The sequence below is a fragment of the Podarcis muralis genome, chromosome Z (genome assembly GCF_964188315.1).
Source record: "Podarcis muralis chromosome Z, rPodMur119.hap1.1, whole genome shotgun sequence".
Lineage (NCBI taxonomy): Eukaryota > Metazoa > Chordata > Lepidosauria > Squamata > Lacertidae > Podarcis > Podarcis muralis.
The window spans coordinates 11,683,985-11,698,733 of NC_135673.1; the positions used below are offsets into that span (position 1 = coordinate 11,683,985).

At 44.6% G+C, this 14,749-nt stretch overlaps 1 protein-coding gene across 5 annotated transcripts in view; it reads right to left on the reverse strand.

Moving 5' to 3' along the window:
• Window positions 1–14,749, reverse strand: part of MVB12B (multivesicular body subunit 12B) — a 99,863-nt gene that overhangs the window by 9,062 nt on the left and 76,052 nt on the right. For 4 of the 5 annotated variants that reach the window (XM_028715407.2, XM_028715409.2, XM_028715404.2 and 1 more), the window contains exon 9: window positions 11,355–11,414. In XM_028715407.2, the coding sequence (XP_028571240.1) occupies window positions 11,355–11,414 (60 nt within the window). Of the gene's footprint in view, window positions 1–8,889; window positions 8,930–11,354; window positions 11,415–14,749 lie in introns of all 5 variants that reach the window. The other variant, XM_077922401.1, reaches the window with a different exon arrangement.

Consider the following 14,749-nt stretch of genomic DNA (forward strand, 5'->3'; position numbering starts at 1 on the left):
CACCCGGGGGTGCTTTCGAACTGCTAGGTTGGCAGGCGCTGGGACCAAGCAGCGGGAGCGCACCCCGCCGCGGGGATTCGAACCGCCGACCTTTCGATCGGCAAGCCCTAGGCGCTGAGGCTTTTACCCGCAGCTCCACCCGCGTCCCTTAAAAAAAACCTTAACCTCCCCCTAATTCAAAACTCATTCACATCAAACCAACTGTTTTCCCCACTTTAACCTCCCCACCCTACCCCACCCTGAAGTCTGGTGTCAAGGCCAGCTGCTGCTGGGTAGTCCAGTGTCCTCCATGGATGGTCCAGCATTTCTCCTCTCCCTTCAGCGGGGAGCCGTAGCAAAGCAGAAAGATGGCATTGAACTGCTTTGCAGTTGACTCAGCTACTGCTTTCTCTCCCCCCCCCCCCGCAAGGTACCCACCAAATCTGTTCTGGAGTTTTCCCCAACCCTCCAGAGCATATTTGGGGAGGGGACAGGAAAGGGGATAAGGTCCTGTTGCACAGGCCAGTACTTTTATTTAGAGCTTAACCACACTTCTGCCAGTCCAGCCACTTTACCCTGGGGAAATCCACTGCTCATTGGCGAACTGGAGCAGAAGCCAATCTGCAGAAAAACCAAATGATGTTTGTTCCGACTGAGTGGCAAACAGCAGGGTGACCAAGAGACCGCTCAGACCTGGGACAAGAGGAAGTGTGGGCGAGCTCTTTGTTGAATACCGCCCACCTTATGACACCTTCATTATACAGCTTCCAGCAAATGCTGAATGTGCAGCTCTTTACCTTGGCTTTTGACACCTTATGTGTATATTTTTTTTGACCCACCTTATTTTTTTTTGCTATTTTAAGCTGTTTTCAATAATGTGTTTTAATGCTGTAACCTACTCTGGGACCTTAGGGTGAAGAGTGGGAAATAACTAACTAACTAACTAACTAACTAACTAACTAACTAACTAACTAAATGTAATAAAAAAATATTTTGTGTTAGCATAGGCAGTTTGTATGCAACAGCACAGGTTAACACTGAGACTTTCTGAGTGTAATTTAAGACAGCTTATGTTTATTTATCAGAAGCACATTCAGGTTTCACTATCTGAAAGCAATATATTCTCAGGAAATTGTTTCGTTAGGCAAGTGTTCACATAATGAGTCAATGATTTCCACTGGTTCCTTTGGGGAAATATCTAATGTGTTCCCGATAATGGAATTTCAACCTTCAAATGACAGGGAAAAACTAGGAAAATCTAGGAAAACCTTGCAAAACAAGTATGAAAATAAAAGTTCTCTTATTTGTCTGATCTCTCCCCCTTCTTCCCTGCAAGGTTTCTGATGAAGTGGCTGCCAAGGACCAGCAAAACACAGAAAGTAAGGCTTCTTAAAGGTTGCTTTTTTGTTTGTAGTACTGTACTACACACAGGTCAGGCTGTTTGGTATCTGAATCTACGGTGTGTTTGGCACAACTTGGGTATTAATTCCTTGTGTCTGGATAAGTGGATTTCCGTACAATGAGCATTTGGAGAGACCCCAAAAGGAGGTGGAGGTGGTGCCAATGAAAGGCAGAGCCAACTAATTCTGATTTTGTTCCCATTCTCTTTGCTGCTTATACAAGGGCAATACTGAGACCTGAAGAATAAGAAGCTGATGGGCAGGGCCAGCCCTTGGTTTAGATGTAAGAAGGCAGGCAGTGTAAGAAAAACACTCGGGCCTAATTTGAATAGTAGAGTGCCTGGTATCTGGTGGGCAGAGCTTGTGTGTTTTGCTCTAGAATCAGCCCCTCCCTTTAGGGTGTGGTCAGTTAAGAATGTCAGTTGAGAGGGACCAACTGCCTCTTCTTGTTTCTTGCCTCAGACTTGCCTCATAATGTTGCTTTAGTTTCCCTCGGTCACTGTTATTTTGTTAGTTTTCTTTATTATTAAAGCTTAGTTTACATTTACGTGAGCCACTTATTTTTCTCAAAGAAAAAGAAACTCTGCTGAAGAATGGTGGAATACAGTGGACGCTCGGGTTGTGAGCGTGATCCGTGCGGGATGCATGTTCACAATCTGCAGCATCATGTCTGTGCACACATGTGTTGCGATTCGGCGCTTCTGCACATGCACAAAGCGCGATTTAGTGCTTCTGCGCATGTGCGACCGCCAAAACCCTGAAGTAACCCATTCTGGTTCTTCTGGGTTTCGGCAGTCCGTAACCCAAAAAAAACGCAACATGAAACGTCTGTAACCCGAGGTGTGACTATATCCTAAACTTGGGCGAGTGAGAGGATATTTCCAGTTTGCCAGGAGGACTGATTTTGTTAATCATCCCCCCCCCCCCACAACAGGCAAGTGGGGGCTGGCTGAGGTTGGAGGGGCAGTGCCACATTCAACGAATGAACCAGCCTCTAAATTCTCCCTTCCTGCCCCTCATACATTTGAGCCACCACCCAGGATGCCTCCATAACAGCAGAAAGACTTGGAGGCCACATTTGACCCTCAGGTCTGAAGTTCCCTAGCCAAAAACAGCACTAAACTAGATGGACCAATGGTCTGGCTCTATATAAGGCAGCTTCTGACATTCCCAGAATTTGGGAGCATGATTTGAGCGTTTGGGTTTGCCTCTGCAACTGTGTGGGATTGAATGATCCAGTTGCTCCTGGTGCCACAGAACTACCCTACCTTTAGTGAAGCTACAACCTGCACTTATTCTAGAAGCTGTCGGTCCATGACAGACAATGCCTCTCTTGTTGGGGTCCTCGGAAAATGGTGCCACTGGATAATGTAGCTAAACTAAAGAAAGCAGATGGTGAAATGGAAATGCCTTCCTCACAACAGTTGTAAACACAAGAAATGGAAATATAACAGGCAATGGAATTTGAACGTATGGAAGTAGGCTAGAATTAAGTGACAAGGAAAAAAATATGGAATATTAGTCCAATATGTGCTCAAAGTGGAGAGATTTTAACATGGACATGGGTGGAAGAATTTACTATTGCTCAATACAGAGGAATATGGTGGTGGGAATTAAGGGAGCTGAAGTAGGGTTGTCATATTTCAAAAAGTGAAAATCTGGACACAAAAGTTTTTGTATTTTTTTTTTGCAAGATCTATAAAAAGTAGTAGTAGTTTTCGAGCTTTTAAAAGGAAATTCACCCCCCCCAAAACCATGGGTTTCCCCAGACATTTTAACTGATTTCCAGACATATGGCAGCCCTAGGTAAAGTAAAAATTAAAGAAAAAACATGGTTGATACCCTCTTGGACTTTCCGTGGGAAACATAAATGAATGGTTCTGAGAAACTTTGACTTAAATATTGTTTAACAGAAAGTGTAGAAGATCATGGACTGAATGTCTTAAATATTTTTTTCCCTTTCTAATGTTAACTGATAGATGGAAAATCAGTTTTCTCTACTGTTACTTTTCCTTTTGTCTTTTTCATTTCATTTCATTTTGCTCCTCTCTCTCTCTCTCTCTCCCCCTTCTTGTTTCTTTCTTTTTTCTTTTTCATTTCTCTTTGGAGTCCTATGTATGGGACCTTTGTAATGGTCCAGGGATTGTGTACTCATGGGGGTGGTAGATGGTTAATGGAGAGCCTCGGGTGGGAGACAAAGTAATGTGGATCTCCCAGGGTGAGAGGCTGGAAGGAAAAAGGACCCTGGGCAAGAGCTGGGAAGCGAGCTGGGGACTGAGAACTACTTTTAGGAAAAGACTCTGCATTTTACTTGTTGTGTTTGCATTTTTTGGTAGCTGTTATTGTATTGTATTGTGAAAAACTTTAATAAAAAATCTTACATACTTAGAAAATGCCTGGTGCCAAGGTGTGATGCAAAAGGAGTGCAACTACAGTCATACCTTGGTTGTCGAACGCCTTGCGACTCAAATGTTTTGGCTCCTGAACACCACAAACTCGGAAGTGAATGTTCCAGTTTGCAAACGTTCTTTGGAACATGAACGTCCAATGTGGCTTCTGAGTACAGGAAGCTCCTGCAGCGAATCGGAAGCCGCGTCTTGGTTGTTGAACATTTTCGGAAGTCGAACGGACTTCCAGAACGGATTCTGTTGAACAACTAAGGTACAACTGTAGAACTTTCCAAACTGGAGCAAACCTTGCTGGAAAAAGAAGCTGCAAAGCAGTGCCTGATTCCGATGACACAAACTACTCTGTTTAGCTGCCCTTGCTATAGGCAATGACTGGCAGGGAATATGATCCTGGTTTGATGTTCTGGTTACTAAGACATGATTAAACCAAAAGCCATAGTAGAGCAACAGCCTTCATTAAAGCCCACCAAAATGTCACAAACTAATGTGCAACCATTTGAGTTGTCCAGGGCTTTTCACCAGCTGAGTGTTATGCAATGGAGGGCAGGGCATCTGATCTGTGTACACAAGGTCCCAGGTTTAATCCACAGCATCTCTTGGTAGGGGCTAGGAGGTACCCCTGTCTGAAAAACGGGAGAGCTGCTGCCATTCAGTGTAGACAACACAGAGCTAAAGGTAGCAATGGTCTGACTCAATATAAGGCAGCTTTCTACGCTTTTGGCCAGGAAGGGCTGTAGATCACTGGTAGAGAATCTGTTTTGCACGCAGGAGGTCCCAGGTTCAATCCCGAGCATCTCTAGGTAGAGCCAGGGCACACGTGCTGTTGGAAACTCTGGAGTTCTCCTGCCAGTCAGTGTTTACAGTACTGAGGTAGATGGACGCAGAGTCTGACACAGTATAAGGCAGCTTCCTATATTCCTATGTGGGGCTGGATGGGGATGATGAGGGGAGGGGGATGCAAAGACAGACATTGTGCTGGATGTTGAAGCTATGAGTGTGAATTTTTTCCAAAGACCAGAACATAAAGCCCGGCAACCAAGTTTGGATGTAATAGGAAACTGAGTGTTTAAATCAGGGATGGGGAGCCTGTGTTGTTGGACTCAGTGGAGAAATGTGCTTATACGTATACGGTAGTACCTCAGGTTACATACGCTTCAGGTTACATATGCTTCAGGTTACAGACTCCGCTAACCCAGAAATAGTACCTCGGGTTAAGAACTTTGCTTCAGGATGAGAACAGAAATTGTGCAGCGGCAGCGGGAGGCCCGATTAGCTAAAGTGGTGCTTCAGGTTAAGAACAGTTTCAGGTTAAGAATGGACCTCCGGAATGAATTAAGTACTTAACCCGAGGTAACACTGTATGTATATATTGCATTTTTGTTTAAAAGGAAGATATATTCTGTGACCTCTGTGACTACAACGTGGTCTTGTTTTGTTAAAATGTGACAACCTGTTTGGCAGTTGGTTGCTAGGTAACAGGATTTGGCAGAAGAGGGGAGGCTGCCTTAAGATTTAGTGGGTGGGATTAGGGCTCAGAGTAGGCAAATGTCGGTCTGATTGGCTGGAGGTTTCAGTCAGTTGGACAGTTAACGGCTCAGCAACAGATTCAAATCTCCGTTCAGCTATGAAACTTACCAGATGACTGTGCACCAGTTAACAACAACAACATCTATCATCATCATCATGCCATCCATTTGACTGGGTTGCACCAGCCACTCTGGGTGGCTTCCAACAAATTAAAACATCGAACACAGCAAAACATCAGACATACAAAAACTTCCGTATACAGGACTGCCTTTAGATAACTTATAAAAGTCAGATAGTTGTTTATCTCCTTGACATCTGATGGGAGGGCGTTCCACAGGATGGGCGTGACTAACAATAAGGCCCCCTGTCTGGTTCCCTGTAATTTCATTTCTTAGTGAGGGAACCACTGGAAGGCCCTCAGAGGTGGACCTCAGTGTCCGGGCTGAAAGGTGGGGGTGGAGACACTCCTTCAGGTATACAGGGTCAAGGCAGTTTAGTGCTTTAAATCTCAGCGCCAACACTCTGAATTGTGCTTGGAATCGTACTGGGAGCCAATGTTGATCTTTTAGGACCATTGTAATATGGTCCCAGTGGCCGCTCCTAGTCACCAGTCTAGCTGCCGCATTCTGGATTAGTTGTAGTTTCCAAATCACCTTCAAAGGTAGCCCTACATATAGCACATTGCAGTAATCCAAGTGGGAGATAACCATGGGATCTACCACTCTGACAAGACGGTGCGCAGGCAGGTAGGGTCTCAGCCAGTGTACCAGATGGAGCTGTTAGACAGTTGCCCTAGACACAGAATTAATCTGCACATCCATGGACAGCTGTCCTGGTCTTTCAGGGGCACAGTTACTCCATTCAGGACCAGGGAGTTCTGCACACCCACTTGCCCCTTGTCCCCCGATATAGTACTTCTGTCTTGTCAGGATTCAACCTCAATCCGTTAGCCACCATCCATCCTCCAGACACTCACATAGGACATTCACCATCTACACTTGTTCTAATTTAAATGAGCTGAGTATAATCTGCATACCGGTGAACACCCAGCCCAAACCTAGTGGTTTCATATAGATGTTAAAAGTGTGGGGGAGAGGACGGAGCCCTGATTTACCTCACAAGTGATCACCCAGGGGTCTTAGCATTCACCCACAACACTACTTTCTGGTCACGGCCCAGGAAAGAGCAGAACCACTGCTTAACAGTTCCCCCAGAACCCAGCCTTGCTAGAGGGTCCAGAAGGATACCATGGTCAATGGTATCAAAAACTGCTGAAAGATCTAGCAGAACCAGGAAACAGCTTTCACCCCTCTCTCTAGTCCACTGGAGATCACTGACCAGCACAACCAAGGCAGTTTCAGTCCCATGATGGGGCCTGAATCCTTACTGGAAGGCGCGCCTGGAGTTGTTCCACAACCACCCACTCAATCACCTTGCCGAGGAATGGAAGATTTGAGACAGGGTGATAACTGGCCATAGTGGCCGGGTCCAAAGATGGTTTTTAAAGAAGCGGTTTAATAACCACCTCTTTAAGGGGTTCCAGGAAGACTGCCTCACAGAGAGAAGCATTCACTATTTCACAGAGCCCACTGCTCAGCCCTCTCTGGCTCAGGATGGGCAAGGATCGAGAAAACAAGTGGTTGGTTTATCTTGTCTAAGCAGCCTGTCCACATCCTCAGAGATAACAGGTTGGAACTGATCCCTTACAACCTGACTAGACAGAGCACTGGCATTCTCTTTCTCAGCCTGCCCTACATAACAGGGTTGTTGTGAGGATAAAATATGATCACAGAATTCATCCCCCTAGAGACAGCTCTTAGCATTAGGTAAGTTCCTCCAAATTTTAGTGATAAACCCATGTAACTGGTAGCTGCTAGTAGGATAGGTGGTAAACAAATAGAATGAATATTCAGAAGTTACTAAGCCATATTAAGTTGTGGAATGGGCAGTGACCTGAAGGAAAAAAGCTTCCCCCCCTATGAATGTGACCAAACCCCAGGAGGTAAAAAGAGAACAGGTGTTCTTCTGTTTATGGAATGCTCTCCCCTAGGAAGACTGCTAGGTGCCAACTGAGATTGTTTTGACCTCAGGCAAAGATGTTTTTGTTTTACAATGATGCAAAAGCATTCTCCTTTCCTGCAATTTCTAGAAACAGGTATTCAGAAGCATACTGCCTTAGACTGTGGAGGCAGAGCACAGCTATCGTGTTTAGTAGACAGTGGTAGCATTATGTTTTAAAGTCATCCAAGCTGGTGGTCATCACTACCTCTTGTGGGAATGAGTTCCATAGTTTAACTATGTGCTGTGTGTAGAAGTACTTTCTTTTCTCTGTCCTGAATCTTCCAACATTCAGCTTCATTGGACGTCCACGAGTTCTAGTGTTATGAGAGAAGGAGAGGAACCTTCCTCTGTCCACTTTCTCCACACTGTGTATAATTTCACACACCTTTGTCATGTCACCCCTTACCTTTTCTCTAAACTAAAAAGCCCCAAATGCTGCAATCTTTCCTCAAAAGGGAGTCACCTCATTCTGTTGATCATTTCAGCCACTGTTTTCCAGAACCTTTTCCAACTCTACAATATTAGCTTTGAAGTGAGGAGATCAGAACTGTAGTCATACCTGGAGTGGGAGTTCTGTTGCATAATGTTTGATGTACTACGGTATTTTAATATTTTGTTGGAAGCCTCCCAGAGTGGCTGGGGAAGCCCAGCCAGATGGGTGGGGTATAAATTATTATTATTATTAAAAATCCAAAAGACATCCATGCCTTCTCTTTTGGAGTGAACGTTTTACCACACCCTCAATTGCTATTTTGATCAACTGCTATTTTGATTAAGCCACCAGGGACTAATTGATTCATGTTCGTGGGGGAGGGAAGATTTCCAGCTCCAGATCACTAACTGGCTATCCCTGTCTGTCAGTAACATAATGTCACAATTTCATTTTTGTGAGCAAGTTAATACAGTGGTACCTCGGGTTAAGTACTTAATTCGTTCTGGAGGTCCGTTCTTAACCTGAAGCTGTTCTTAACCTGAAGCACCACTTTAGCTAATGGGGCCTCCTGCTGCCTCTGCGCCGCTGGAGCACGATTTTTGTTCTTATCCTGAAGCAAAGTTCTTAACCTGAGGTAATATTTCTGGGTAATATTTCTGAAGCGTATGTAACCCGAGGTACCACTGTATGCCCTGTTCATCTACTTTATGTATGAGACCTACTGTGGTGTACAGTGGTACCTCGGGTTACATACGCTTCAGGTTACATACACTTCAGGTTACAGACTCTGCTAACCCAGAAAGTGTGCTTCAGGTTAAGAACTTTGCTTCAGGATGAGAACAGAAATCGTGCTCCGGCAGCGTGGCAGCAGCAGGAGGCCCCATTAGCTAAAGTGGTACCTCAGGTTAAGAACAGTTTCAGGTTAAGAACGGACCTCCGGAACAAATTAAGTACTTAACCCGAGGTACCACTGTAGTAGTTAGAGTGTCAGACTAGGACTTGGGAGACCTGGGTTTGTATCCCCACTTGGCCATGAAGCTTGCTGGGTGGCCTTGGGCCAGTCGCTGCATCTCAGCCTCACCTGCTTCACATGGTTGTTGTGGGGATTAAATGTATGCCTCCTTGAAGAAAAAGTAATAATATAAATGCAATGAACAAGTACATTCCCTCCCAATGCAATATTTAATGCCACCACTAGATGACACTGTGTGACTATAAGAGAGCAGAGTTTGTTTGTTTTTATTTTTTTTGCATTGTTTTATTATCAACACCTGGTTATCTTGAAAGTTAATGGCTGGGGAAAGTTTTAAAGAAAGGAGAATAACATTTTGGCATTATCCCGGTTGCAAGTTTGATTGCTACCTAGGTAACTGGGAAATGTGCACCACGTTCTTGGAAAATTAATACGGACGCCTGCTTAGCAAAGATGTTGCATAGAAAGTGATGTATGAGTACACATCTCCCTCTCCTTAAAAAAATAAATAAATTAAATGGCATGAAGGAGAGTGTCGCCAAGGAGGAGATCTTCCTAAAGGCAGCTCAAAAAAAAAATTGGCACCCATGTCTTCATTAATTTTATGTCAATGTCGCAATGTTGCAGTGAGCAGCAAGGGCCCGCAGCTAAGGCAGCAATAAGCGCTATTTTTCACAGATGCAAACGCATAAAGATGTCAGCTCAAACTGTTTACTAATTAACACTTAAAAAGATACAAATTAGATATGCGTGGGTAAGAGCAATTATAATCAAGACGAATTTCTCCAGTCATTTGGGATTGGGGTGTGAGGGGGGGGGGGAGAGAAATAACCAAAACTCCCAAGCTGAATCGCTGGAACCAACATTTAAAAAACAAATGAACAACCAAACCTGAATTCCTGCCAGTTAGCAAGTGTGTTCGTTTAAAGACCATTACATGTGACTGTGCTCAGGAGGGGAGGCCTGCTGAGAAGGAGTGGGGGCATGGGGCGTGAGGGAGGGAGGGAGGGAGGCAGCAACTTGGGAGGATCTGAATAAAATTAAGTCCTTTGAAATGCAGTTGAAGAGGCTTTGCTGAGATGGTGAAATTAAGCCATAAAAGCCAACAACACTTCCCTTGTCGAATCTTGAGAGACTGATTTATCTTAAAATGTATGCACTTGTGGCATCATGTTACTGTCAAACAGGGATAGCCAATTAGTGATCCTGGGGCTAGAAATCAGCACTTTGTAAGCTGCCTTACACAGTCAGACTCCAGCGGTCCATTTAGCTGAATGTTTCCTATACCTGGGATGGGAAACCTCAAGCATAAGAATGGCCAAGGCCCCCTCTAGTCCAGCATACTGTTCTCACAGTGGCCAACCAAGATGCCCATGGAAAACCTGCAAATTCTCCCCTCCCGCTGTTTCCAGCAACTGATATTCAGAAGCATTAAAGCCTCTGAGGGGGCAGAGTATGGCCATCAAAGCTAGTAGCCAATGGCAGCCCTATCCTGTATGAATTTGTCTAATCTTTGAAAGCCATCCAGTCCAAGTGTTATGAGAAAAACCTTTTCCATCCCCTTTCTCCATACCTACCCCCCACATGCCTGGGTGATGGGGAACAATTGTGGCCCTCTAGGCCTCATTATCTGGCCCTCAGAACTACCGTATTTTTCGCTCTATAAGATGCACCAGACCACAAGACGCACCTAGTTTTTGGAGGAGGAAAACAAGAAAAAAAATATTCTGAATCTCAGAAGCCAGAACAGCAAGAGGGATTGCTGCGCAGTGAAAGCAGCAATCCCTCTTGCTGTTCTGACTTCTGGGATAGCTGCACAGCCTGCATTCGCTCCATAAGACGCACACACATTTCCCATACTTTTTAGGAGGGAAAATGTGAGTCTTATAGAGCAAAAAATACAGTATTCCCAGGCCATGCCCCTCAATAGCTCTGCACTGCAATCTTCTTGAGTGTGTCAGTCTGGCTGGAATGTGTCTTTGAACTGTGATACTGCCTCCTGCTTCCCTGGATGGAGAAAGGTGAATGCAGAACCCCTCTTATAAATGTAAGAGTAACACTTATTGCCTCACCCAGTTTTGCCTCTAAATAATAGTAATAGTAATAGTAATAACAACCTCAGAAACTGGAGGAGAGGCTGAGTTAGATTTCTGCAAATTTTAAAGCCAAGAGTTCATCCCACCCTGTATGGGTTCTCCCAGTCTCAAAATATAAATATATCCCCACCAGAGCAGCTGACAAAGGCGAAAGCCAAAATGTTTTGCAGCAGAAGTAAAATCTGTTTGTTAATCACCGTGTTGTATATATTATTTTAGTGATTAACTGAATCCCAACAGGGAACCACAGCAAGCTTGTGTTAAGTGCTGGTCTGAAGCTTTATCTGTATGCACAAAATAAATTGTGCAAAGTGGGGAAAGTTATGCATATTTGCATCAAAATACAGACGCTGCAGAATGCTGCAGAATTTGGGTTATGGTGGTGCAGAATTTCACCCACAGCCTTGTAAAGCGAATAAATCATATCCAGGCTCTGAAAAGAAATCAAGGAAAGACAAGATTCCAGAAGGGACTTACCTCCTTCTCGATTTCTGCCAAGGATTTAATAGTGATGCCCAGGAGATCGACTGGCTGCATCTATAAGGAAATGCAAAATAACAATAACAATAACAATAGCAATAACAACAACAAGAACAATCAGTTTATAAAAATGATAATTCCAGCAAATGGCATGTTCCAGCTTCCTAGCAAGTGCAGGGATTAGTTAAGAGGCTCACAAAAAGTCCAGTGGGTCACAGGATCCCAATACATCGTAGGTATCTCCCCTGAAAAAAACAAGTGGACAATCCATTTAAAATTAAGCTTAAAATCAGGACACTATCAGTGTCCAGAAGAGGAACCACTGGGTTGGAACTTCTTTCCACTTCACCCTCAATGAGAGCTGTGTAGAACTTAGCTTGTCTCAGTTATCAGTATACTTATCTGCCAAAGCAGATATCTGATTATCACAATGGAGGTCACTGCTCCTCTGCACTCCATTAAAAAGTACTGAGAGCAGCCCCATACCAATTATATCAATGTGGTTGGCTCAATGGATGAACAAGTGGCCTCTCTGATTCTTCAAATGCTGGCATTCTCTCCCATCCCAAAAATTGTGCAGTTTTTTTTCTAATTGCTAAAGTAAGAAAGACAATTATGTCTCACATGTGTGGCCTTTAAGAAAAGTTTTGAATCTGAGATGCCTGGGAGGGAAGACTCAGAAAATACCATCTAGCAGACTGGAAAAAAACTGGATACTAGCGCAGCTAGAAATTATTCTGGAATGTATGAACTTGGAGAACTGTTATAAAGGTGCTTTAATGAAATTCAGTTAGAGGGGATTCGAGGAAGTCAGTTATCAGTTAGGTATTTGAAGAAATAACTTTTCTCTGTGTTTAATTTTGTTGTATTGTGGTGTGTTTTTCTTTGTTGTGTCATTTTGAGATAAATGTGGAAAATCAATTTTAAAAATTTGGAATTTTTTTTAGAAATTATTCTGGAATGTATGCCCTAAATATTTTGAATAACTGAATAATTATTTTGAATAATTGACAGACGGAGAATCGCGAGACACTCTTTTTCCTTTCCCTTTCCTTCTTATCTTGCTTTTTCTATGATTTTTAATTCTAGATAGCTCAATGTTAATTCTATTTACATGTATGTTTTGGTCTTTGTATTTGGGATGGATAAGGATGTACAGAAGAGGGTGCTGGACAGAGCATAAAGGAAACTGCGTGAGAGGCAGGCCAGAGAGGTTTCCTCAGGGCGTGAGGCTGAGGGAAAAGGGGGAGGCTCCCAGGGGACAGCTGCAAGGCTTCACTCTTCTGTGTGTCAAATAAGAACCAAGGTATAATTGTGACAGAGAGCAGTCCCTGATGTTCGTGCTGCAGCAATGAGAACTGGAGCTCTCAGTTGGGCTGGATTACCCAGGGTCTTGATTTGAAAAGACTGTGTGGCTTAGCGGTTTTAAGTGTCTCAGCTGTGTGATAGGGTTGGGGAGACACCCAGGTCCAAATCCTCAGCCAGGAAGCTTATTGGGTGATTCTTAGCTAATCAGCACTCTGCAGCTTAACCTACCGTATAGGGTTGTTGGGGAAATACTATGTGATGTGTGTTTGTGTGCAGGTTGGGAGAGGAAACATGTATTCTGCCTGAAATTTCTTAGAAAGTTGCCAAGATAGAAGTGCAATAAAATAAATAAATGAAAAGTGGCTCCTTTGAATTGAGTAACAGGCAGGGAGGTGTTTTTTTTGCAGGGGGGGGGGGAAGGGAGGAAGAACTAGATATGGATTTGCCTGTTGCAATGGCCCATGTGATGGGGAGGAGAAGGGCACTCCACTACCCCAGCCCCACTTGCCATTCTTGGGGCAGTGAAAGGGGTGGCCTCAGGCCAGCTTCTTTGCTTTGCAAACTGGACATGTATGGGCTAGAGGGGTGCTGTCAAGTTGGACTTCAGGGCCCAACTCAGCAATAAGAATAAGGTGTGCTGAGTGTGCTAGGCAGCAATGCTGCCTAAACACATCTCAGTCTGTCAAGTAATACACATTACCATCCAAAGCATGGGAGCATAAACTTGGGCCCAGGGGCCAAATGCCGTCCTCCAGGCCTCTCTATCTGGCCCTTGGAATTCTCATGAGGCCACACCCCTTCTCCTCAGGCACACCCCTCATTGGCCCTGCTTTGCACCCTCCTTGAGTGATTTTGCCTGGCTGGAATGTGTCCTTGAACTCTGATGCTGCCTCTTGCTTGGCAGGATGGAGGACAGCGCAGGGTGTGTTAAGTTTACGGAGCCTACTGTACAAAGGTAAAACCTACATTTGTTGTTCTGCCTGCTATTGCCTTTCACCCTGCCCACTACTGCCATGTGGATCCTGGGACATTGCCCGGAAGGGAGTGCAGCTCTTGGTCTGGAAAAAAATAAAATCCCATTCCTGACCTAATACGCTAACTGCCCAAGAGGAGCTTTTACGGTATGAACAGACATTTGGGCACTGACTGTGTTCTCCAGGCAGAGGGGGAAGAAGAAGCAGGGAAGATGGACGAGGTTATTCTTAAGGCTGCGTTGCTGCTGCCCGGACTCCAGCCGAGGTCCATCTGCTGCCTCATTAGGACGTAATGACCTCTCAACTTCTGAGAGAGGAATTGGTAAACAGGACCAGCGAGGCTGTCCTTCTCTGCGGCAGCTGGGAGCCAGCCAACGTCGCCACGGCAACCAAGAGGAGTTGGGTCAGCTCAAGTTACTTTGCGCTCCATGTGCGGAATAGCTCACATTTTTCAAGGTCTAAGCAGCTCCCAGAAATAGGGAGTCGGGGCGGCGGGTGCAAGGTTGGGTTTCATTTGGCTGGGGACAGCACAGGCGCAGGGGAAGGAGGCCATTTGATTCACCTGGGGTTGTGCCCAACTAAATTCTACTTGGAGTAGACCCATTGAAATGAATGAACATGGTCATTCCCCAATAAATCTATCAATAGATACAGACCTAACTTCTGGCCATCACTACATCTGAGCCATCCAGGCAAGGAAAACTAATACTGTTCCTCTGTATGTGTATTACTTGTGTGCTAGGAGCTGTCCTATTTTCCTGTTCTGGATGTTGTCACCAGTTCTGCTCTTGGAATGGGTGCATGTTAAAAGTGGTTCAGGAGGAAGGTTGCTCTTTATATCAATGGCAAGATAGCCAGGACTGCCATCAACTGTAACTTTTAAAAACTTGTGTTTGAGCTTGCTTTTTTCCTTCTGCTTCTTCCTCCTTTTTCCTCACATGCCATGTCTTTTGAACCTGAGGTCAGGGACTGTCTCTGAACTGATTTTTATAAGCCACACTGAGAGCCTTCCTTTGGCCAGAGGCCTGAGTACCAATGCTGCAAATAAATAGAGAAGGAGCAGAGAGAAGGAAGGATGGCCAGAGCGATGAGAAAATATACACTTATGTA